Consider the following 24595-nt stretch of genomic DNA (forward strand, 5'->3'; position numbering starts at 1 on the left):
TGTTTTTGCATGTTCTCCAGAGGCTGTGTGAGTTATACTCCAGCTTCCTCCCGCGATCCAAAAATCACTTGCAATATAATGTGTCGAAATATGACATTTAGACATCCTAGGAGATATTTTAGCAAGAATCATAGAAATTTATGCAGAAGGTTTGCTTCCACCGACCACGGGGAAAAAAAAAGCCGAATCTGGCTCTGGTGGACTTTAGTTTGATGCTCGTGCCTGTACATTTGTAATTGTATGACCTTAGGGGAATTCATTTGTGGAGGTTCCACTGTACTGTTGTTTACTAGTGTTTTAGGAAGTAAGATTGCAATGAAGAAATCCGTGCTAAATGTATGAATGAACATATTTATAAAAGGGAAATCCAAAATTGCACGTTTGCTGCACTATCTGGCTTTCAAGTGTGATACCCTTAAAAAAGTCAACTCAATCAAATTCCTCTCTATGCACACTTTATTTTATTTTATTTTATTTTTTTCCAGATGTTGACCAAGTGAGGACACTTTAAATTGATGGTGAATTTAGCATCATGAGAAAATGGAGAACCCCTCTCCAGCTCGACTTTAATCACGTCGAATGTAAGAGGCCCTTTTTCCGATTTTTTCATTGTTCCTTGTTAGTTTTCTTTGAAAAGCCACAATGAGCACAACAACATTTAGAAGGAACAATGACTATTTCTCAAAAACATCAACATGCTTGCAATTTGAATGAGCTTCATAGCAGGCTTCTTACCAAACATTTGCTAGATCATTCATAAAACATCAGAAGGAAAGTGGCCCTAGGCAACAGCCGTGTGGAACACCGCAGGATATTTTTACTATTTAAAAAAAAAAAAGCTCCCTGTGTTCTGCCAGTTATAATTCATCAGAGGCATGAGTTGATTCAAATTCCTGCAGCTCAACGGAACAGCCAAAAATGTGGACCTGAGGTGGATTCCAGCAACAAAAGAACTTGGCTAATTGCTTACAGATGTGTGAGGGAATGAGGGGAGAAGAGAAAGTTCTGTGAATCATGAGCAAAAAAATATATATAAAAAATATCAGTGACCCACTACAGCTGGATCGGCCTCAGTCCGTCTCGCTCAGCCATGTTATTCACTTTCACAGGATGCACCATCAAAGAAATGAAACAGTAAAGCAGCATGGCAGTGAAGGTCATCGGAATATTTACTTTAAGTGGAGTTGTTTTTTTTTCTCCACAATTTCCAAAGACATGTATAATTATGAAGCATAACCTTATATTTATCTTGTGTGTGCGCAGTCCAAGAGGTTCTGCAGGGAAGAAATCTTTTTGGGATGTTTCTGTGACTCCAGTTGGCTTCCATCCAGGACCACAGCTTGCACGGGATGGACCAACAGCCTCACGTGATGGCAAATGGTAATGTCTGTCCCGTCTGTTATCTGAGACGTGCAAGTCTGGCTCTGAATAATCTAGCACTCACTCCTAGCTACCATTAACCCTTGATAGGGAACACACTGAAATGCTCTGATTATCTGAGTACAGTGGAACATCAAGTTACGAAACCGTTTATAACCTGAAACATTCATAAATTGAGGTATCCGTATCCGCGGCACTCAGAATCTTTCTGCCTGCGCCCTGTGCAATGCATATCAGAGGACAAACGGTGTGGCAACACACGTAGGCAGACAATACAACAGAGCTTGCAGTCATGTACTATATTATTTATCCTCTGTCAAGAATGACTAAAGGCCACTTCATATTTTCCCCGTCCAAGTGTCCACAGGGTACAGGTTGGACAATCTGATGTAAATGTTGTTATCCACCACTGGGCGTGAGGCTCCACACAGACCCAAAACTTGAGTTATTATAAATCCCATTTGCTCTTTGACTTACTGCGGCGTTTCACTGTGCTACTTGAACAGATTAGCCCTGTAAATATTGAACGAGTTTAGCATTTACAATTGTCGGCCTGACCAATTTGCAATCAGAATGGGAGGGGGGAAAGCTCCATCTTAACACATTTCTGACCACGGGATGATGCCTCCACATCATCTCTGGGGGACAGTCAAGAATTTGCTATCATTGAATTGAGATGGCAAAAACATAGCTATCCAATCGCTGCTAAGATCAGCTAGCAAACGGTTATAGCATGTATGACTTTTCTCCAGTTGTCCTCAAAAGCAAAAGTAAAAAAAAAAAAAAGACACACCACAGAAGTTTGAACATTTGGGAGAAAGAATGTCACTGTCAATGCTGTGGCAATCTAGTTTTTAAGAGTGCATGGGGACAATGGGGACATCACAGTTGACGCAAGCTTGGCTGCCAATGGGAGAGCAGCGAGCGAATATGCTAATCGCTTGCAGGTGTCATCACGGTCTCAACTCTTCAGTTTGACTTCAGTGCTCACTTGTGGCTCAAATCTGACTCGACCCAGTGATCACAGTTAAATGGCACCCTATCAAAGCCTTTGCATCCATATACTAACCAATGACCACGTGTCAAGAAAGCTACTTTTCTTGTGAATACATGGAGAACACTATCAGCGCTTCCAAGACTTTTTTTTGGCATTGTTGGAAACACGGAGCAAGCAGAGACCGGAATTAGCAGGCATGACGTTGAACTGGTGGCCACACAGTCACAAGTACATCTGAGGATGGGAAGGATGCACGTTGGGTCAAAATGTCAACACTGCAGCTGTAGTTTGTGGTGATTTGTGAGGGGCTGCATGAAACCAAATTCGCAGTAGCTGAGCCGAAGTCAGCCTGCGGTAGCTTGTATAGATTCTTTTTTTCCTACACAGAGGAAAATTAGAGGCTTTAATGTTTCCCAAACTTAGCATTATAGCTCTGGCATTAACAGCCAAGGCTGTTATTTCATAGGATTTTAGCAAATGTAGTGTGGTTTAACTGGCATCCTGATTTTGAGCTGTGTGTCCATGGCAATGCTAAGCTAATGTCCGCCGGGACATGGCCGAACCCAATTGCATTTGGAGGGACTCTCTCCCTTGCTAACATGGCCGCCACGTATGTCCATGCACCGCATTTAATGGGAAATCCGCCCCTGACAACATGGCCGCCACATTGGCACATTTCTTAGCCTGCTTTAGTCCACTTTATATCTGTTTGGTAAATGGGAAATGGGCTTTCATTTGTATAGGCTTTCCCCTAACAACCTACTCAAAGCGCTTTAGCACTGACTCCTCAAACGTTTGTCTTTTTTTTTCCAGTGTACCTGCCTTGCTGGTGACCAAGTGACCAGCACACCTCCGCATCCCATACACTTCTGCAGAGATTGAGAAAAAGTAAGAAGCATTTTGACGAAGTATAAGATACCGTTTTTCACGTAACAAGACTAGGTCAATTTAATTTTGCTTTGTGTTGCAAGCCAAAATTTGTCACACGAAATGCTCTCGTTTTACTGTTTTACAAGATAGTATGTTTTGTCGTGCAAAAATGACAAAGAAGACTAGTTTCAAAGACAAGCAGGCCAAGCGGGGTCAGAAAGACTTCACGTACTCAGTTGTTATATGACTAGTAAAAGACTTGCGTAACCATCCCATAATGCCAACTCACAACTCCGCCTCCTCCTTCTCATCCCAAAGTGCATGTGCAGGCTGCAGGAGTGGAGAGATGTGGCTTTCACACTTTCCCTCGCCTAGTGCGTGCTCTCCGGGTCAGCTTCGCAAGTGACATGTTGGATTTGTAAATTAAAACTAAGACAAGTGCCAGGGTCGCGAGTGAGTCCAACATGGGATTACGCATTGGCATGCCGCTTTACGCATTCGCCTGCGTCTATTTATTTGTCTTGACCCTTCGAGGTGCGCGTTGCCAGAGGCACCCGGCGTCCCCCCAAGGGAATAACCCCGGAGCCGCTCCCAGGCAGACACTCCAGTGGTCTCACAACGGCAACATTTTCAGCATTTTAAGCCACGGCGCCGAGTACCAACCGGCGCGGCGTCGCGGCGCGCCGCAGGAGCAAGTGCAGCGCAGACCGATCACCATCATCAGCGACGCCAAGCAGCGGGCACCGGACACCCCGCAGCAGCTCCACGCTGCCCGACCGGGCTCCGAGGCGCTCCCTCCTGCGCGCCAGCGGCTGGTAAGAGGCAGGCAGCACCAACGTGTCCAGATCCCGGTCCAGGACCACCCGAGCGAGCGGAGTAACGGCACTCAGGCCAAGGTGACCGTGAGCCCTCCTCAGCCCAGGAGGGAGGACGTGATGGTCGCTGACGACCCCTACGACCCCTCCAAGTCCTACGATATGGATCCCGACAACCCCTATTACAATCACTACGACGTGTACGAGAGACCCAGGTCCAGATCGTCCAGACCGGGATATGGCACAAGGTACCATCAGTACGGTAAGAGTGAGGGTTCGGTTCTGTGGACATCATTCGGACAGTCTATAAATACATCTTTGGCTCACCGGACACGTCATTAGATACTCCTGTGCAATCCAATAACTTCCCATACAGTGTGTGTGTGTGTGTGTGTGTGTGTGTGTGTGTGTGTGTGTGTGTGTGTATATATATATATAGATAGATATGATAAATCTTAAATAGTAATTTTATTCAATAATAAATGTTTAAAATAAGATGACAATAAAATAAGTAAAAGTCAATAATAAATGTGGACACTGTATGTATTACTGTAATATATTATTTAAAAAATAACATCGTAATAATGAATGAAAAAACTACGTTAATAAAATCAAACGTAAATGTTAAACATGTTAAAAAAATGTCTTGAATACCAAAATCTGAGTAAGAAAACATTTTACTCAGTAAAAATAAGTCTAATAGCTATGAAATAATTACATACTGTATTTTTAAATAAATAAAATAATGCATATAAAAACTAAATTAATCGAATAAAATACACAATAATAAATATGGAAATCTAATTCGATTCAATATCGTGAAATTAATGACACTAAAGAAAGAAAATACAACACTGTATAACAAAGATACCAAGAAACAGTTGGCAGACCTCTGACAAGGCTCAACACCTGTATCCGGTAGGGGGCAGTAATGTACCACTTGTTGACTAGAATTTCACAATCATAACTGCTTTCATATTCATAAGGCGGATAAATTACTACAAACAGCTCTTACTGCAACCACAATAATGTACATATTATGTCATTGTCTTGTAATCTTATCTTTGTAAAGGCAGCTCTTTTATTGGTGCTTATGAATGTTGTGGTTGGTAAGCTACATCATGCCCTGTACTGTTATCTTAAAAAATGTATCTCGCTTTAAATCATGATGTCTTTATTGCAGGTCTTCCAGACTTGGTGCTTGACCCATACTACATTCAGACCGCTGCTTACGTGCAGAGCACCCCCATGTACAACCTCAGATGCGCATCTGAGGAGAACTGTTTGTCAAGGTAAGCTGTTAAGTTTTTGAGCCGTGGGTGGTTTTGCAATAAAACAAAACAACACGGCAGTTAGTATGATTCAGAGTCAGAGCAATGACTTTAAAGTGCTTGTGGCCATGCTCTGCCGCTTCGCGACTGTGAGAGGCGGTAAAATGAGCCGAATCCTGCCAGTGGCGGGCCTGCAGGGGCGGATTGGAGAAAATGTAATCATAGTTTGCCTAAGGAAAAGAAGCCGGTATGGTAAACACATCAGCAAACCCAAACAACCACGTGCCTGCGTGCTATTTTCCACCCACCATTTAAGCTCAGGCTGTTTTCCCTCAGAGGCTACACCTCAGGTCAGGATACCGTCGTTGGAAAAACACTAATCTTCTCTCTTGTCTGCAGCACGGCCTACTTGGCCCGAGACTATGACACCCGAATGCTGCTGCGCTTCCCCCAGAGAGTCAAGAACCAGGGCACGGCTGACTTTCGGCCCAGCAGGCCGCGCTACTCCTGGGAATGGCACAGTTGTCACCAGTGGGTATTCAGACACATTGTCGCGGCTCATCACTACACTGAATACAGGAGCTGGTTCTTTCCAGTTTATTCAATGGACATACAGCAAAGTATAACGCCATACAATAAAAGAGTAGAAAAAAGCAGATCAGACCAAAAATAGCTTAATTAGAAGGTTTGCTACAATAGGGTTATGACTGACCTTCTAGTCAATGCACAATGTCCAGTCTTTTGGAGTCAATTCACACACCAGGCAGTAGGACAGAGTCTTTCTTAAGATTGATAGCACAAAGGTAACATGAGCGAACTTCACGTGACCTATTCATTTCCAACCCAGACACAGACATTGTAAAACTAACAGCCATAATGAGCCCTTTTCCCTAATGGAAAATTAACTGGCTTCTCGATTCCACCAACAACAAAAAAAAATGACCTCATTCTAAAGTAATGTGTGGAGGGGGGGGAAAAAGCTCAAGTGTCTGTAGAAATCCTTGTAAATGATGAGCATGTGGCCGTGCTCCAAAACAACTGGTAATGTATGACCTGTCGAATTTTTGGGGTTCAAAAGTCAGCTGATCTCGACATTGAACAAACCCATTTCAGAGGTACTTTATGTTACCAGATTTGAATTGTGGTCACAACATTATGTATACCCGTACAATTACATTTTATTTTATTATTGTAGATAAGATTACATTCTGTTTGAGCTTTTTTATTTTCATGAACATTAGTTTTTTTTAAAAACTTTAAGTACAGTGCATTTTTTCAGTACAGTTCAGTTGTATTTAACTTGTAGCTACAGCAAAAATACATCTGCTATAAATCTCAAAATATTTTAAAAATGTTTAAGTCAATTTTTAGAGTAGCTCATTTTCAATATTAGTTTAATTTTTATTTTAGTCCACTTGTTTTTCTTTTTTGGGAAATGGGGGCATGAACACTTCCACCTACTGCACTACTGTGTTTTAATGTTGGTCATTACAGTGTTGTATGTACCGTGAACAAATGTGTAATAACATGGTGGTGTGGACCCAAAGGCACTTTCACAGCATGGATGAGTTCAGTCGCTACGAGCTGCTGGACTCCACCACGCAGCGGTCGGTCGCCGAGGGCCACAAAGTCAGCTTCTGCCTGGAAGACACGTCCTGCGACTACGGCTACTACAGGCGCTACGCTTGTACCTCACACACTCAGGTGCTGATAATAAGCTAATGCAAAGGTGGGCAAAGTATGGCCTGCGCCGAGCATTTACATTCTCAAGAGTCCTATAACTATTTTTTTTGATTGATGAGCATGATGAACACTGTTGCTAACCAAAACAGCAGCACACGCCAATGCACCTGAACAGATTAATCAATGAGTGGTCTTATTGCATGGTGTATACGAGTTCAGTGATTGTTTTATTTTTTTCCTTCAGAATTCTTTAGAGTTGCTTCCATAAAACGTACATAACTGTATGATAAGTAATTGTTTATCCAGATCATTCATACTGGTCCTGCCCATTATGCAGGGCCTGAGTCCAGGATGTTACGACACCTACAATGCAGACATCGACTGCCAGTGGATTGACATCACGGATGTGAAACCGGGGAATTACGTTCTCAAGGTGTGTCACGTGGAAATGTCACCAAAGATGCATTTACTGCATCCTCTTCGCCATTGTTATCATCTTCGTCTTTTTTTGTCCGCAGGTCAGCGTGAATCCTTCCTATCAGGTGCCAGAGGAAGACTACACCAACAACATCGTGCGTTGTGAAGTCCGCTACACGGGCAACTACGCTTACCTGTCTGGTTGTCACCTGGCAACGTACGAACCGACTTTCCATATCTTACATATGATCTTGTAAGTATCGTCTTAATGTGATTCAATGTTACTTTTCAGGTATTAATGGAGGAGAATCGTTCACAGCATCTCAGTTGTGAAGCTGACATTGAGGATGACTGCATATGAACATCTTTACAACACAAGGAGTCCTTGTTTGACACCGTTTGATACTCCTAGTTTATATAGTTTAGGTATAAGTAGAAATGGTTTTCATTGCATGCCACGTCCCTTCAGTAATGGTTTTCTTAAGATTTTGGATGTTACTTTTCCTTCCCTTCTTACAGGCTTTTTATTTTATCTTTTATTATTTACTTTTAATCTTTCTTTTCTTCCCTGTGAAGTATCATAATAAAAATCATTAACATCTTTAAAATAACAGATTACAAATAATTCAATTACTGTACATGACATATTTTTAATTTACGATAAAATTGTACAAGATGTGTTGTTTTTTTAATGGCGAAATTTTGTCATTACTAATCTTTTTTGAATAAATGTTTGTGGTAATGTATCATTTGCAAGAAAGATCCATTTGAAGTGACTTGCCTGTCTTTCTCTGTGTGTATGTGTTTTCTGTATGTTGGGAAATGCTTTTCTGTCTCCACCTTTCATCTGTCTTGGAAGCTTTAACCTGTATTATTACAATACATTATTACAATACAGGTTAAAGACAAAATGTTATACAATACTATTGTATGACATGTTGTCTCATTAATGTAAACCATATTCTCTTCTAGTGTGGTGTAATATAATATTGGCAAATTGCATCATAGTTTGAAATCCATCCACCCATCATCCAACTCTTTTTTTTAATCACAAATATATCTCATATTCTTGTTCATTGTGGTTCAATGTGTGTACCGTAGTACTGTAACCTCGTATCAACAAAACAGAGGAAAAATCTCTTTTTCTCCTAACCGCCATTAGAGGACGCTAACGAGAACTATCTTGTGAGAAAAAGTATTGAAACGTGAGCTTTTAGAGTCCTTCAATGCGCACTTATTTCCTTGTGGACTTCTGGCGTCATCCGTCCGTCCTACAATCAAGGCAGTCGTCAATAATAATAATAATAACAATAATAATAATAGTAATAATAATAACAGAGCATTTCACACACAATGACACAATCTCACTGTTTTAATTAATAGATTTTATATTTGTTACTTAGTCTTAATGTACATTATTTAAGACAAGTGCCCGGATGTGTTCCCGCTTCCCCGACGAAAAGCGGCCAACACGTGAGGCATTGTGGGATATTTTCTGTCGTTTAAGACTCGAAGCCCTTCACCGTGTCCCGACGAGGCGAGCGAGCTAGCACGCGAGTACGAACTCGCGTACTTGTTTTTACATGGCTATTTAGCGAGTTGCCAAATTGGACGCAACCTTTAACTGTATGTACGCGTGTACGCGCGAGAGTGTGTTGCTCTATTTAATGTTGTTTGCTCAGGACCTAAGTTGTACACTAGTTGTCGTGATGCATCCTATCAGCGTGTCGATTCCGTCTTTTCGTTTAGAAAACAACCACATCGAGAGGGGCTACACGGTGAGCTTATTTTTTTGTGTGTTAATTGTGATTATGTGTTCTCTTCGAAACGAAATGTATCCATTTTTCTTGATAGTTTTTTTTCTGTACCGCACATTGTCAGTGCTTTGTCTTCTGTTTCATTGACGTTACAACAACGACCATCCGTACTGTGTGACATTCCAAAGGTTCAAGCGGAAAGACGCTAGTAAGTTATTGGTAGAAACGTTCTAATGTCGCTTACGAACAGGGTCAACTACGTTTCCCAGAATGCCGTATAACATTCATTAAGCGCTCTGTAATTAACTCCAAAATGGAGGGACATTCCCTTATGTTCACTGGTACTTTTGATATATTTAATCACGGCTGACAACATTGATCAGATGTTTTCTATTCCAATTCATCATCATTTTTCATGACTTTGTGCGCGTGTGTGTGTGTGTGTGCGCGCGCGCGTGTGTGTGTGTGTGTGTGTTTTAAGTCAGGCAGCCATATTGCTGCCTAAAAATGGTTAGACCCCAACCCCAGTTTTCACTGAGTAAGTCTATGAGACCAGATCCTTTCGACGGCATTTTTTTCAAGGTTTTGTGACGATTAGTATTGTGCGTATGTTGCATATAGAGTAACTTTTCCTTTTCATGGGCAGCAGAGAAGAGTGGGACGAATGGGAGGAAGTTTAACCGTCATCGCCACATGTTTCCTCCTGATAATCACTGACACATCAGCCGTCATTCTAGTTTGAGGAGAAGTGGGTCAGGATGCAAACATTCCTTTTTTTTTCATGGTCGTTCCTCTCTTTCAGATGTTTAGAATTGACGTGCTGACAAGCGGAAGGCAACATGCTGTTGAGAAACGCTACAGTGAATTCCACACCTTGCATAAAATGGTGAGCCGATTCAGCATCACAGGCTTCTGAAGTGGTATGATGTCATCAAGCAAACTGGGAAACGTTTACTCAACAGATATGACAATTTGGGTGGAATGCACAGGCTTTCTTATTTCTGTTCATTTGTGTGGAGTATAGCTAATTACAACTAAAAGGCTAAAATGGGGGTCATGGAGAATGACATAAGCTGTTGATGATATGTGACAATGGGGTCGTACCATTTTGGATGGCGGAGCGTACACAGGAACTCTCACCCGCACAAAAATCTGCTCATCACTTTGTTTGCACTCTCAGCCATAAGTACTTCCTCTTCCCACTTTTGATTTCAAACAGGGCCTCTCATTCGAACATTTGCATCATCTTTCCCCCCTGGCCTAGTTTCATTCCGAAAATAGCTGGCAAGAAGGTTGCAATAATATTACGACAGTTTATTTATAGGCCTCATTACAGATAGAATGAATCAATCAGCAGAGGAAGATGCAAAAAAAAAGGGGGGGGGCTTAATTAGATATGCATTTTGTATTTTTTTAATCAAAGACAATGAAATAAATTCAACGTCCTTTTATAGTTAGTAAAACATGTAAAAAGTCTAAAATGGAGGCAGCGAATGAGAATATTTTATGCAGTTGATTGAAATGTTTTTTTTTTCTTTCCAGCTAAAGAAAAGCATAAAACCGCCTGAGATCCCCTCCAAGCATGTGAGGAACTGGGTTCCCAAAGTGCTGGAGCAGAGGAGACAAGGGCTAGAGCTCTACCTGCAGGTACTTGCCACTACTACACCTCCTTATCCGCCATTTTTTATTTAAGTTCTCAACATGAGACCAAAATGAACTGACATGATGGGGCCTAACTTTACAACTAGGATATAGAGAACAATTCAAGACGCAGTGTTTTCTTCATGCTGCTTATTGGCACTCCCAGTTGATGTTTCAACATATCACAAAGAGAATCGCATGTAATTTGTACATTCTACTCACTTACCGTCCGTTACTTACTGTGTGCTTTTTTTTTCTCTGCAATATTGTACGGTGATGGTTTTGTTTGTTCATTTAAAAAATATATATTGATGAATAATGTTTGAATAACTTTTATGGTGTATAAAATACCGTCAGGGCTTGGTGGATTGGGTTCATTTGAAGTTGCCATGCAGTGTAACAATGCAGTGTTTTTTTTTTCCTCTGTCTTGCAAGACTATAATTATGGAGAATGAGGTTCTTCCAAAGATATTCTTGGACTTCCTCAATATCCGCCATTTCCCGTCCCTGCCAAAGACGGACAGCTGTGGGTACGTAGAGACTGAATTCAAACAACAAAATAAATGCTTGTTTTTGTGGCTATCGGCGCATAGTTAATTTTCTGTCCACTAGGAGGCTTTGTGTCTAACCCTCCATTTTGACTTATTTTAGGTCTTTGGATACAGACTCAGTGGAATCGAGGTGCGTCAGTTCTGTTATCTTGTTCAAAAGAAATTAATAGTTAGTCACTCAAATTAATTAAAAAAATGTAATTGCTGGTTCGTTTGTGTGACTTCCAGTAAACTTTCACATCAGCCTATCATGGTGTTTCTGAACGACCCCTACCTGCTGCCGGATGCACACGGTGAGTTCAGTTTCCACCATATAACTTGTATTTAATCCCTGTTTTTAAGTGCTCCTCCTCCTCCCTTTTGCTTTATGGCTTTTAGATGCATTTTCAAACATCGTGATTGAAGGCGTCGTCCATGGAGTTTTCTATGCTGATCTCCAGCCCAGGTAGAGCCAAAAAAGGGGATGGGGGGGGGGGGGGCGGGGGGATCTCCCTGGAAGCAAGTCTGAGAGAAGCTAAACCTCATTTACTTCGTCCTAAAGATAAAATGGAGTCCTTAATCTTTTTTTTTTCTTTCCGAGACTTTAATCTCATCGTAAATGTGAGGCATTCGAAGCAGATAAATGAAGTTAATCAAGAGGTTTTAAGTGACTTAAGCAGCAAACTAGGCATCTGCAGTCTTTTTTTTAATCATGTCTTATACTGTGACATTTGTATTCATAATCAAGTGTAGAAGTTTGAGAAAAAGAGGCCGATTACAGGAGGGGGCATTTATTTGACTAACATAAAATAATGAGGGATGCAAGCTGCTCTGAGGAGCCACATGAGAAATGAGGCGTTGAAGGCCTCCCGGGGAAAAAAAATATGCAGAGTGGGGAGGTGCCACTCCCTTGAAAAGACCAGCGCCTGGGTCACAGAGGACTCAAAAGGGACATTGGGTTCATTTTCAACCCTGAAAACTGACCTTACTTTGCTTTGATTTTGTACTTGCACCTGTGAGATTTATTTAAAATGATTTTTGACAAGGAAAAAAATGTTTATTGTAACACTTAAACCTTAGTAGCCAGTATGTGACACTAGTACCAGTAATGTCCCAGGTATACAAAGAATGAAGGCGGGTGTTAGTATCAAATTTTGTGCAATATGAAATCAAACACTTTGTCGCACGTGCGCGTCTCAGTGAATTGTAACACCGCAATCCACTTCAAAAAGTGAACTACTTTTTCTGAAGGCCAATTCCTACCTACCGGTAATTTCTATACGACAAATCTGTTTGGGATTGTTTCACATGTCATTTCTTGAGATGGTCAAATTGTTTTCCTTGTGCTATCTTTCACATACAATGAATTTCACTTTTTTGAATTGAACTTGAGATGAAATATTCCAATTGAGCTGCTCCTTTATGTCGTTATATGTACAATGAACCGATGTCCTGGAAATAGTCAATGTTATGAACGCGTCGACACAGCAGTTTTTATAAGACCTCATCTTCAACATGTACTGAATAACCATCGAACTAACTCCTCCTGGTAGAAGTGCACTCTCCCGTACGTATTATTGTATTGTTTGTGCTCTGATGTGTGAAGAGTCCCATTGTGTGGTAGGATGGATGAAACTGAGTAATTTATGATTAAAACCACACTGTTACTGACAGGATTTTTTTTAATTATTCTTATAAAAGTGACTAAAAAGGCTTGACAAAGTATTACTCACAGTATGGAGGTTTGCAGTTGTATACCATCAATACCGTATTTCCTCATGTAGCGATCTCTGCTCTCAAAAATGCCATGCTTCCATTTCATCAGTCCATCTATTTTCTGTCGTGCTCCATTGGGGCGTGCAGGTTATCCTTCACGGAACCTAACATGTAGATTTTTGTAATGTGGGAGGAAGCTAAGGTGCCTGCAGAAAACCTTTGTATGATTAGAAACCCAGATCTCCCGAGTGTGAAGCACACTTGCTAACCACTAGGTAACCGTGCTGCCTCGTTCTGACCCATTTACACGAATACAATTTGTCTCATCATATTAGTTACATATACCAATATAAATCCAAAATCATATTGTGTTGTCTGTTTGAAGGAAATATGGTAATCAACCTTTTAAAATGTAGCTGATCTTGAATCACAACAAAGTAATTGTCGTTGAGCAACAACAGAAATGAATGAGCATTCGCATCCAACTCACTTCAAAAGTACATCCGGTCCCATTTCAGGCAAGGTAAACAGCATCATCTTTTAGTGTTAGATTACACGTTTGGCAAAAATACTGACTTTTCCTAGTTTGGAAGTCATCTGAAATGACAAATGCTTGTACAAAAGTGTCCATTGTGAATTTTGCTGTGGGTGTGTGTTTCCCATAGTAACAGTCCAGTAGTACCAACAAATTCAACAGTAACATCTTTTAGAGTTCTCCGTGACCGGCTTCATCTTTAAGCCGCTCGTCGTGGTTTCCTTCGGCCTCGGGTTCCTTCATGTTGGCGAATGCCACTTCTTGCGTCAGCTGCTCAAGCGGAGGCAGACCCACCGCCAGGTTTCGCACTGCGATGGCGGTCATCAAGAATCTAAAAGAAAAGGAAACGTGAACGCAGAATGGTTAAAGACTCAGGGTGCACACATTCTGACAATTAGGCTGAATTTGAGCATTAAAAAAAACCCCGCAAAGGCCTGATCTTCAGATGTCTTTTAAAAGATATCCTGTTTTTTCTTCTTCTTCTACTCTGCAGTAGTAGTCTTTCTTTCTTTTTTTTTGTATTTACCAGCAGTCTGAATGGTCCAGTGATAAGTTTCTGCCTCCTACTGGTAAGTCCTTGTATTACAACAGACATCTCATTTGTGTGTACCCCGCTTGACTCACCCTCGTCGTATGGCGTAGTACTTTCTGACCGTAAAGCGCTCAAGTCGTTCCAGCACGCCGGCCTCTCTGCGTTTCTTCACTTCCTTAATTCGCCGCTGCCTCTTAAGGAAGAGCCTCACGACGGGGTCGGTTGCGTTGACTTCAGAGCCGTCGTCGTCGCCAGTCGACATGAGAGGCTGCAGCTCGGGCGGAAGAGGTTCTGTTTCTGTTCAGGTTAGACGCAAATTCAAATCTGTGTGCATGTTTTCCTTTCACTTGTGTTGCTTATCCTTGAGGTATACTCCAGAAACACAAAATATGTAATGGGGTTGACTAAAGACGCAAAATTATCAGGAGGTGGCAATGTCAGTAATGTTATTCATGTTTGTTATCCATCCATCCATTTTCAACACTACTTCTCCTGAACAGGGTCGCGGAGCCTATCCTAGCTGACTTCGGGGCGGAAGGCGGATTATAGACTCTGAACTGGTTGCCAGTCAGTCGCAGGCACATAGACATCCAACCTTCCACACAGTCACTGAGTGGGGACTGATCTCACGCTTCCCGCATACAAGTCAGACAAGTGTACCACTACGCCGGTCAGCGACATGGTTATGTTCAATTAAATAGATTTTGAGGGGTTACAATTTGTGTTAACAGAAAAGTAATCATAATAGTTGAAAACGGCTGGATGGATGTTCGGCACAGTCGCTTTGACTTCCACCTGTCCCATTGCGAATGCGCTCCTGGAGGTCCAGCAGTTTGGTGAAGTTCTGCTGCAACGCCGCCTCAGTTGTGTTAACGTAGATGTACATGTAGCAAGATGGCTCCTCCGACACTGTGTACACTCTGTGGTATGCCCCCGCAGGAACCTGCACCATACAACATTTGATTGTGTTCAACAGCCAAATGTACAGTCAAGAAATTTTATGGGTTAAATTATTTTTTTTGTTGTTTGTTCAGTTTTTAACCTGTATGTTCTCTCCAGCCTGCAGAGAATAGTTCTTCTTCTCCTCCACGATCTCCACATTGAGGCTACCCTGCAATAAGTGGATGCTGGTGTTGCCCAGATCTTCACTTACAAAGTTCTCCAAGTGGAGACCTGCAAGGTAATCGGCATGGAGTAAGTGCACTTACATACATACGCACATGCGTGTAGCAACAGTTCAGTCACTAGACGGGGAGATGGTGTAACCTGGGAAGTCGGCGATGAAGACAATCTCGGTCTGGTTGTCCAAAGTGCTCTCAATCTCCTGGAACTTGGTTCTCCACGGCGAGAGGTCAACCAGCAGGGGCATCAGCCACCCGTTGGGTCGGAACGGTGACCAGTCGGCCCTGACGATGTCCACGCGTGGGTCGAAGATCCTTGGAGGAGGTCGGAGTGACGATTCAGTGCGAGCGCAAACACAAGATCATCATGGCTGCAGGAAATGATCCCATCTCAAAAGTATTGTTTCTTAATTACAAATGAAGCTTGAGGTGTGGCGCGTTACCTTTGCTGGAAGCGTTCATTGATGGACACCCAGATGTCAAAGTAGATCTGAGGCTCTGAAATGTTGTAGCGAGGCAGGAGGTCACTGAGGCACGTGGCGTACTGCTTCAGCATGTCGCCGTGGTCCTTCCAGCGCCGGCTTTGTGTGAACACCTGACATGCAGAGTGGAAATATTTTAAAACATAGACCTAGTAAGGTTTGGAAAATAGTTGATCATTTAATATATTTCCTTTTTGTTTTGGATTTCACCATATTATGCAATTGTCCCTATAATAATAATAATAATAATAATAATACATTTTATTTATAAGCGCCTTTCAAGACACCCAAGGACACTTTACAATAACCATTATGTCTAATAAGTGTTAAGTAATATGCTAATGTTGACACTAACTCACCCCTGGGTTGAGGTATCCCACCTCTCCCGTTTTGCCGTCCTTGTATGTGATCTTGACATGCTGGTGGCTACGGGAGTGAACCATCATGTCCCACGAGTATCCGTACAAGCCGTTGGTCCAGTTGTTGTAACCCTGACGGACAAAAAGCAAACCATGAGGACATCGGAGACACGGAACGATGATCCATTTTATCAGCCGGCCTGTGACCTCGCTGACCGTCATTGCTCAACCGTGAGTAACGATCAGGTTTTGTTGACAGTAAACTGAAGCTCCCGAAACCTGACGCAACAACGGACTAACTATGCTGCTAATGCAAAAAAAGTGCTTGTACCTGTGTGATGAAGTGGGAGTAAGGTAGGAAAAACTGCTCCAGTATGTAGGCCAAAGTAAAAACGGCCGCCAACTTGTGTTTAAATCGTAGTTTAGGAGATTTTGAGGCGGTCGGCGTCGGCCGGCCTCCCCTGCCAGGGGCCTTATTGTAAACGCAGGAGGAGCTGGGCTGGGGGCCCGCCGAAGTGAGCGGGAGGACGCCCCCGAGGCATGCTGGGAAGTGGCCGAAGAACCTCCTCGGCCACTCGGCGTAGCAGAAGAGCGGACTTGTCGCCAACATTGCGTACGGGAACATGCCTGTGGAAGGTGAGCGTGAAGGTAACGTCACACAATGTCAAGCATCGCGGGAAGCAAACTCGTCTTATGGCAATACCTTGACAAACAAACTGCTTACAGATGATTTCATATCCAAGAAAAGCACCAGAAGTGCACATGCAGCTCAATGCACATGCACAAGATGCTCCGTAGCTCCCGCTAACAACCCAGGCTAACATTAGCGCCTCTCTGACATATAACCAAATGAAACTATAATCGATTGATTTGCGGTCACAATAGTCGTAGACAGACGAGCTCACCGATGCTGAAGAGCTGAGAGTTCATGCAGTGGAAGTAGGTGACGAAGACCATCACGTAAGGCCGCGTGGCGTCGAAAAACAGCAGGAAGCCGGCGCTCAAGTCCAGCATGAGGCCTCCCCCGTGGACCACCAGCAAATTCACCAACTCCACGGGAAGAATCGCCCTGCAATAGGATCGGTGCGATGAGTTGCAGTGAGCTGGGACTTCAGCGGCACGTTCTAAACACAACCTACTTGAAGGGATCAAACAGCCAGTGGTGCGCCAGGTATGACATGGAGTATCCCTCCACCCAATCGGCATCCAGCTTTTTCACGCCAGCGATGAAGTAGACTATGAATATCTATGAAGAGACAACGCCATTAGATCATTTGAAACATGTATGAAGATGAATGGCCACAGTGCTCAAACCTGCGTCCTCAGCAGGGTGTAGTTCCATAGCGGCACATGTGCGTTTCTGATGGAAGGTCTCCTCAAGCCGTCGAGTGACCTAACAAGTAGCAACATAAACGTAAAAATCTTCCCAGTTTGTGTAAAGCGACCACTCACCAGTATCTGTTGCCATCCATAAGTGTGAGTTGGAATCCAATCAGGCCATAGAGGTAGGAGTGGTTATTCCATGCCGTTTTGTCCAGGAAAAAGATATACCAGTACGTCGAGATGAACATTAAACAGGACAAACGGTACAAACAGCCCAGCATGATGCCCAACGCACCTTGAGCGAGAGAGACAGGTTAATTTAACCATAAAAAAACTGCTATGTCTAGTAACGGTGCCACCCCCACAGAGATTGTACCCTAAAGCGAAAAAGGGGCGCACTGGCGAGGGATGAAGGGAGGGAATGAAATGTACAACGCACCGAGGAACATCACCAGATAGACCAGATACATCCAGTCCATGGGAAGAGGCTTCAGGAAATTGAAAAGTGGAAAGCGACACACGGGAGCACCGTCCAGGTACTTGTAGTCCACGTGACTGAGGCCACGCTCCTGTGTGATATCCACGGCCATCAGCAGACCTGCACGCACGCACGCACACGAGCGAGTGCGATCGTGAAGTTGTTCATCTCGATTCAGGAGGTGATTTTTTTCCCATAGCAATTTTCAGAATTGATAGTCACCAAACAAACAGCGGAAAATGCCCAGGGATGCAGGGTCCGTTGGCCGGTTCAGAAGCGCTACCAGGCTGGACCAGGAGGTCAAGTCTTCCTTCTTGAAGCCGAAGAGCTGCTCCATCTTACTTTGGGATGCAGCTCGGTCTCTTTTCTTAAGAGCTGCAGCGGTTTTTGCAGTTTTTTGCTGTCCATCGCTGCCCACTACAGCACCTATGTTATTACAGTCAAGTCAAAACAACCTTATTGGAAGACCTCCACACGCATTATACAGGTCTTACGTGAGTTTGTATTTGGATTAAAGTCGTATAATCACCCATGCTTTCGGGTACCAACTTTTAGGTTTAAATACAAGTTGATTTGTTATTCTCCTTGTTTAGTACATTGATTAAAACTACAACACATAGCCAAGCTAACAATTTCACCTGCACTCGCGTCTCTGGCTTCCATGGTTCAAAATGTTGAATAAAAGTAGCAGTGAGGTCGGGACAGGGTCTCAGGAAAAAAAAAATCTCGGTCTCCTGTCCTGGCCTCCGTTGGAGGTTTCCTGCCCAGTGGAGTCAACAAGACAAACCAACTTACGTGTCACAGACAGTCCCACGCAGGCTCAAAAAGCCTGCTGACCAGGGGGCGGTAACAAAATGTTGTCGGAGAGAACCTCGTCATCTATTGGCTGTTTTTTTCTGCAAACCGCGCCCATAAATTTAGTTTTAAAACGTCATATCCTGGTAGCGTAAATTAGTTTTTAGACGATTGCTAGCAAAAAAACAATATACAGGACAGGATTTTCGTTCAAATAAGGTTGGTTTTACCTATTTATTTGTTTTATTTACAATTTCTTGCCAGGTCTTTCGATGTAAAACAAACATGCCTTGTAAAACACGATGCCAAATATTGATCGTCTGGGCACTTTGAACTCAAGCGGAGAACACAAGTTCATTCAAGACAGTATGATCGTGCCGAATTTGTCTCTAATTTTAAGTACAGACACGAGATCTTGGGCCGTTTTGTAATTGGACCTGCTGAAACACTAAAGCGATGGATGTAATGTACTTGTTCTAAACATCCCTTTTTTTTGCTACAAGTGTGTCTCCCTGAGATGACACTTGGGGCGCTATTGAGCGTGGCAGCCTCGCGTGACGCTTCTAATGCACGCGTATGCAACGAGAGAAGAAGAGAGAACGCGAACACAGCAATAGAATCTCGGTGTCGTTAGACTTTTGCACACGTCTCAGTTTACATTTATAAAAAAATTTTGTGGGGGGAGCAACATGTAAATGGTTTGTCGGCTTTTGTGAATGCGTTGCTTGTGACGGCCGACGCTGTCGTCGTTGGAGACTTTGTTTTCTACGGTAATTCGTAAAGCAAGCCCATCCTCAGCTGTCTGGGTGAGGTGGTAAACAGACGTGGTTTTTGTTTTAAAGCCCACGTCAAACCTCCCCGACCGGGTCCGTGCTCGTCAAAAGGTAAAGCCACATGTTCGTGCTGAATGTGGTAAATCAAACATCATATAGATGTACAGTTACTTGTAAGAGAGCAGCCTTTTAGCCGACTGCAGCATGGATAAGTGGTGTTCAGTCCTTGTAGGTTATGCGCGTAGAACCTGCGTACTGTTGTCATAGTAATGTACTTGATTTGATACAGGGAAAATGTTGTTGGTGTCCGTTTTGAAGGAAGTGATTGGAAGTACCGCCGTGTTGATTCAACAATTAGCTAATCAACTTATTAAATAACCTTATTGGACTAAAATCAAGATCTTGTGTTAAATGAGTAAAATGTAAGATGGAAGCGTTGTACTAAAAATCACAAATGTTCATTTTGTGATGTGGACTTAACTGTGTTTGTTTATCCTGGTTGTGCAGGCAAAGATGGGGAATATCGGAAGCAGATTTCATTCCTCGAAAGGACCAGAGGAAACCGGCGAAAGCAGCCGCAAACACGGGTGCGAATGGAAGAGGAAACGGAACACACAGTGTGACTGCGAGGATGACAAGGAGGATGACGATGCCATTCTAGATACACCGCGCAGGCAAGTCACCAGGATCAAATTCAGTGAATCAGCAAGTTATCCTCATATGCCATGTTGCATTGCATTTTTGTTCTCTTAAATCTTGAACAGGAAGAAACTGAAAAGCACCTCCAATTACATTTATCAAACGTTGTTCCTCAATGGAGAAAATAGCGACATTCGAATCTGTGCACTGGGGAAAGAGTGGAACCTTCACAAACTGTACCTTTGCCAGGTACAGGCTAATTTTCATGTACCTTTGAAGGATGGATTTACACCGTAGGTCAAAGTGCCAAGTCTTTAACTCTTGCATCAGATTTTTTTTTTCTTTTATGCTTTTTTCTGATGGATATCCCAATTGTGTCACTTGAACCATGTGGTGTAAATCCAGCCTACTGTCACCTTTTATCTTAACTCTTTCCTTCTTTTGGTACCTGCCAGTCGGGTTATTTCTCCAGCATGTTCAGCGGCTCCTGGAAGGAGTCCAACATGATGGAAATCAACCTAGAGATACCTGACCAGAACATTGACATAGAAGGTGAGAAACTGACCGGAGCGGTACAAATACCAGTCCAGATGCAGTGGTGTAAAACAAACCGCAATGAGATATAGTTCCATATTTACATAAGACATTGCTTGATAGCATAAGACTCATAACTGGCTAAGCTTCTTGAGCTCTCACACTCACTTCTTTATAAATTACATTGTATTGGTTGTGTGTCATTCTGATAAAGATATTCTGTTTTGTGTGCATTTAGCTCTGCAAGTAGTCTTTGGATCCTTGTACCGCGACGACGTGCTCATCAAGCCCAGTGGGGTTGTCAGTATCCTTGCAGCCGCTTGTATGCTACAGCTGGTCAGTCAACGGAATTCCTGCTCAGCTAAACTAGTGCTACTGTGGTATGACGTGACCGTGAGATGAAGCCAGTCTTTATTTTATTTTTTTGTGATGGTAGGATGGTTTGATCCAGCAGTGCGGTGAGACCATGAAGGAAAATATCAGTGCAAAGACGGTGTGCAGCTTCTATGCATCCTCTTGCATCTACGGTTTGGACTCCGTCATGAAAAAGTCAGTGCTTGCATTCCCCCACAGCTCTAAAAATCTGACCTCAAGGACTTGTTAAATAGTGCAAGTTTTTGAATATTGTTGTCAAAAGAGTTGTGCTACAGAATTCCCCGAATGCTCTTTCTTGCTCATGGTCAGTGTGTGTCTATGTGCAGATGTCTGGAGTGGCTCCTAAACAACCTCATGACGCACCAAAATGTGGACTTGATGAAAGAAATTGGGTATGTGGTCTTAAGTGAAGCAGTTATTACAGTGGATCCCACGAAAAGCGAAAACCAATGTGTATAATTGACACCCACTGAAATACATTCATTCTTCTGCCGCGTGCCATTCTTAACATTGAAAATGTATGTCGGGAAATGAGGAACCCAGATGATAAATGACATACTTTCGTTTGTCCAGAACGGAGATGATGGAGCAGCTCATCCAGTCGTCTGACCTGTTCGTCATGCAGGTGGAGATGGATGTCTACACTGCTCTGAAGAAGGTATGATGTAAGAATGTGCGTGTGCGTGTAAAATTTGCTTTTGTGCTTCACTCATTTGATGAACCGCGTTATTGATTGACTTGGTTTACTTTGTCTCTTCATCAGTGGATGTTCCTGCAGCTCAACCCCATGTGGGACGGACCCATAAAGCAGCTTCTTGCCGACGCCGACGCTTGGCTGTGCAAGCGCAGGACCGGTACTGCATAGAATGCAAAACACTATCATTTTATGCATATTTTTAACACCATTGTTTGTGGTTGGCATTTACTTGACAGACCTGTGTGAGAGAGAGCCCTTCCTAAGCACAGAGGAGGGGGCCACCTTTTGCTCCGTGTTCAAATACGTGCGTCTTCAGTATATCGTCAACGACCTCGCTTCGGCCCGCATCCTGGAGCGGGACAACATTTTACCTCCAGGTAGACATCATTTCATTAACAATAGCGCAAGCAAATCCCGAGATTTTGCACAAAGCCGTCACCCCGCATTGTTTCATTTACCCCCTCTTCCAGATTGGTTGACTGCGGTGTACAAAACGCAGTGGTTTGCCATGTTGCGGACAGAATTTGACAATGATAACGGGTAAGAAGAATTTGACTGTGATAAATGTGTACTAAAATATATATATTCATTAATGCTTTATTAGTCCGCAGGAAGCCAACAAAGAGGATTTTGAGTTAAGCAGCATGAGGTGTGGCAGGAAACTGACCAAAGATGGAGATGTGAGTTGAGACATAATTGCGATGACTTGATGATGATTTTAATGCATATATTCTCTTTGTAATTGCATTTTTCTCCAGGTACTCCACTTTCCCCTCACATTTTAGACACATACGTGTTAGGTCAATTGCAGAGATGCCTAATGTGCCAAAACTGTGATCGGTGTTTCCCAAACTCCCAACACCATATACTTACCCGGTTAGGGTCGATTAAAAGGATGGACGATGGATATTTATTATTTTTTTTGTTGTTGTTATCCTCAGTACTGCTGGCGATGGACCGGTTTCAATTTCGGTTTCGACCTGCTTGTGACCTACACCAACCGCTTCATCATCTTCAAAAGGAACACGCTAAGTCAGCCGTGTGGGGGCGCCGTGAGCTTGCAGCCACGACGACATCTGGCATACAGGTGTGCAGGGGCCACCCTCACTTCTTGTTGTGGCTCAAGAGTTGACACAGCTTAGTAGTTTTTCAAGTTGTGTTTATTTATGAACGAGGATAGTGAGCTGGTTTTGTTTTAAGGTCGTTTTCTCAATAGTAACTGAAATTTATTTGGGGTTACAGTAATTGGAAGCACTTTAAATTGTAACAGTTGTGTGCCGACTCCCATTTAACATTAGTATGAATGTGATTGGTTTATTTTTAAACAGACACGTTCCCTGATCTAAGAGGCTGTGCACACAACTTGTGCAACTGCATTATCTCTGTATTTTTACTTCTTGAAAATATTTTTATTTCAATTAATTCTACAGGTAGCGGCACTTTAATGGAGGAAAAAAGTTATATATTACAAAAACCTGCCATTTGCACAGGGGTGTGTAGACTTTTCATATCCAGTGTACTTAGTGCGGGTAGGTTGATACCTACCAACAGATATCCCTATACTCACAATTTCTGCTGCTATTGTCTGTGCAGGTTACGCTTGGCCTCCTTTGACAATCTTGGCAAGCTGGTGTGCAGCCGCTCTACCGGTTACCAGCTTCTCACACTCGAGAAGGACCAGGTCAGTAAGGGTGGTCCTTCCTCACGGGAAGTGTGTCCAAAGTGTCTTAACTCATGCCCCACCTCTCAGGAGTACGTGGTGATGAACCTGGACAGCCGCCTATTGTCCTTCCCGCTCTATGTGTGCTGCAACTTCTTGTACACATCGCCATACGCCGACCACCGGCCGGACCCCTCGGAGCATGAGGGAAGCGCCCGCAGCATCTCCTGATCAGCACGCGGTTGCCAACACCCATTCTTGTGGTAACGTGGGCACTATTTATACACTCCGCCGGCACCTTCCACATCACGAATGAATCACCTGTAAGGCAGCGTGGGGGGAATACGTCACTGATGATGTGTCACTTGGAGGCTGGTGGAATGAGACGACATACCTCAACATGGAAACTTTCCATTTGTGGACACTTAATGTTGATGACAGTGGTCCACAAACCAGTCACCTCACTTCTTTGATGGGACTGTCCTACAGACTTCTGGAAGTCAGAAGACGGGGACTTTCCACTTTACCATCTCGGCATCGTAAAGCCGGAATTTCTGGAATTTGTTTTGTACACCTGCAGGTAAAATGCATAAGCGACAGCACCTGTATTAATAAGAGTCACCATTACTATTTGCTTTGGAAGGTTTGGTGTTAGTGGGCACCATGTACAACTCTGCAGCTTCTTGTTTTCACCTTGTGACTACATCGAAACTATTTCAACCAAAATTGAAATAGTCGTCACCACTCTTAAGTTACCGGTACTTATATCAAGAAATCGAATGATGATGTACTCTAAAATGGGCCAACAGTCTCGCTTCTTTTGCCACAACAGTCCACTTGTTTTCTTACGGTTTCACCTTTGACTCACCAAAAGTTAAACACTTCTATTGCATATTTACGCACGCACACATCCAAGTCTTTTTTTTTTCTTTTGTGCTGGGTTTTGGGGTTTGCTCTGTTGACCGCTTAAGTAATTACATTATCGCCAATATTTTTCTGCATTTCTCCACCTGCCTATCCGTTAACCGAGATTGCCTCATAATGCCAAGAAAGGCAAGGCACTCGTGCTGTAGTGGCAACCCTTGTTTTTATTCCACATTTATTCATATATTTTTTTACTTTTTTTTTTTTTTTAATGTATACAAGATGTTAATTGCCAATAAAACTGCCCAATGATGTGGGCTGTGGTGCTATTATGTCATCGAAATGTACATC

At 42.9% G+C, this 24595-nt stretch overlaps 4 protein-coding genes across 6 annotated transcripts; 3 read left to right on the forward strand and 1 right to left on the reverse strand.

The window, feature by feature from the left end:
• Window positions 1–3489: 3489 nt before the first annotated feature.
• On the forward strand, window positions 3490–8186 carry loxa (lysyl oxidase a). The gene is made up of 7 exons (XM_086135806.1): window positions 3490–4324; window positions 5246–5354; window positions 5733–5864; window positions 6881–7037; window positions 7354–7449; window positions 7535–7650; window positions 7726–8186. Exons 1-7 carry the CDS (start codon window positions 3712–3714, stop codon window positions 7730–7732), a joined length of 1230 nt encoding a protein of 409 aa, XP_085991932.1. The 5' UTR covers window positions 3490–3711; the 3' UTR covers window positions 7733–8186.
• A 727-nt stretch (window positions 8187–8913) lies between these two features.
• snx24 (sorting nexin 24) lies at window positions 8914–13032 on the forward strand. The gene is made up of 7 exons (XM_086134501.1): window positions 8914–9211; window positions 9993–10076; window positions 10733–10837; window positions 11267–11361; window positions 11483–11512; window positions 11611–11675; window positions 11761–13032. Exons 1-7 carry the CDS (start codon window positions 9062–9064, stop codon window positions 11829–11831), a joined length of 600 nt encoding a protein of 199 aa, XP_085990627.1. The 5' UTR covers window positions 8914–9061; the 3' UTR covers window positions 11832–13032.
• Window positions 13026–18745, reverse strand: ggcx (gamma-glutamyl carboxylase). The gene is made up of 15 exons (XM_086134490.1): window positions 18546–18745; window positions 18130–18333; window positions 17869–18027; window positions 17559–17724; window positions 17421–17499; window positions 17246–17352; window positions 17012–17175; window positions 16438–16733; window positions 16107–16238; window positions 15709–15860; window positions 15411–15580; window positions 15187–15317; window positions 14940–15087; window positions 14237–14441; window positions 13026–13943 (listed from the first exon to the last, which is right to left on the reverse strand). Exons 1-15 carry the CDS (start codon window positions 18568–18570, stop codon window positions 13784–13786), a joined length of 2298 nt encoding a protein of 765 aa, XP_085990616.1. The 5' UTR covers window positions 18571–18745; the 3' UTR covers window positions 13026–13783.
• Window positions 17138–24591, forward strand: gmcl1 (germ cell-less, spermatogenesis associated). Of its 3 annotated transcripts, none has more exons than XM_086134497.1 (15): window positions 17138–17277; window positions 19983–20153; window positions 20244–20363; window positions 20570–20666; window positions 20887–20984; window positions 21085–21197; window positions 21350–21415; window positions 21597–21681; window positions 21787–21877; window positions 21957–22097; window positions 22191–22260; window positions 22325–22400; window positions 22662–22807; window positions 23314–23401; window positions 23471–24591. In XM_086134497.1, exons 2-15 carry the CDS (start codon window positions 19989–19991, stop codon window positions 23609–23611), a joined length of 1497 nt encoding a protein of 498 aa, XP_085990623.1. In that variant the 5' UTR covers window positions 17138–17277; window positions 19983–19988; the 3' UTR covers window positions 23612–24591. The 3 variants fall into 3 exon arrangements, with proteins under 3 accessions (XP_085990623.1, XP_085990622.1, XP_085990620.1); XM_086134496.1 differs by lacking the exon at window positions 17138–17277 and adding an exon at window positions 18828–18921; XM_086134494.1 differs by lacking the exon at window positions 17138–17277 and adding an exon at window positions 19036–19586.
• The last annotated feature ends 4 nt before the right edge of the window (window positions 24592–24595 follow it).

This window comes from Hippocampus guttulatus, chromosome 17 (genome assembly GCF_054856545.1).
Source record: "Hippocampus guttulatus isolate MCC_2025c chromosome 17, RoL_Hgut_1.0, whole genome shotgun sequence".
NCBI lineage: Eukaryota > Metazoa > Chordata > Actinopteri > Syngnathiformes > Syngnathidae > Hippocampus > Hippocampus guttulatus.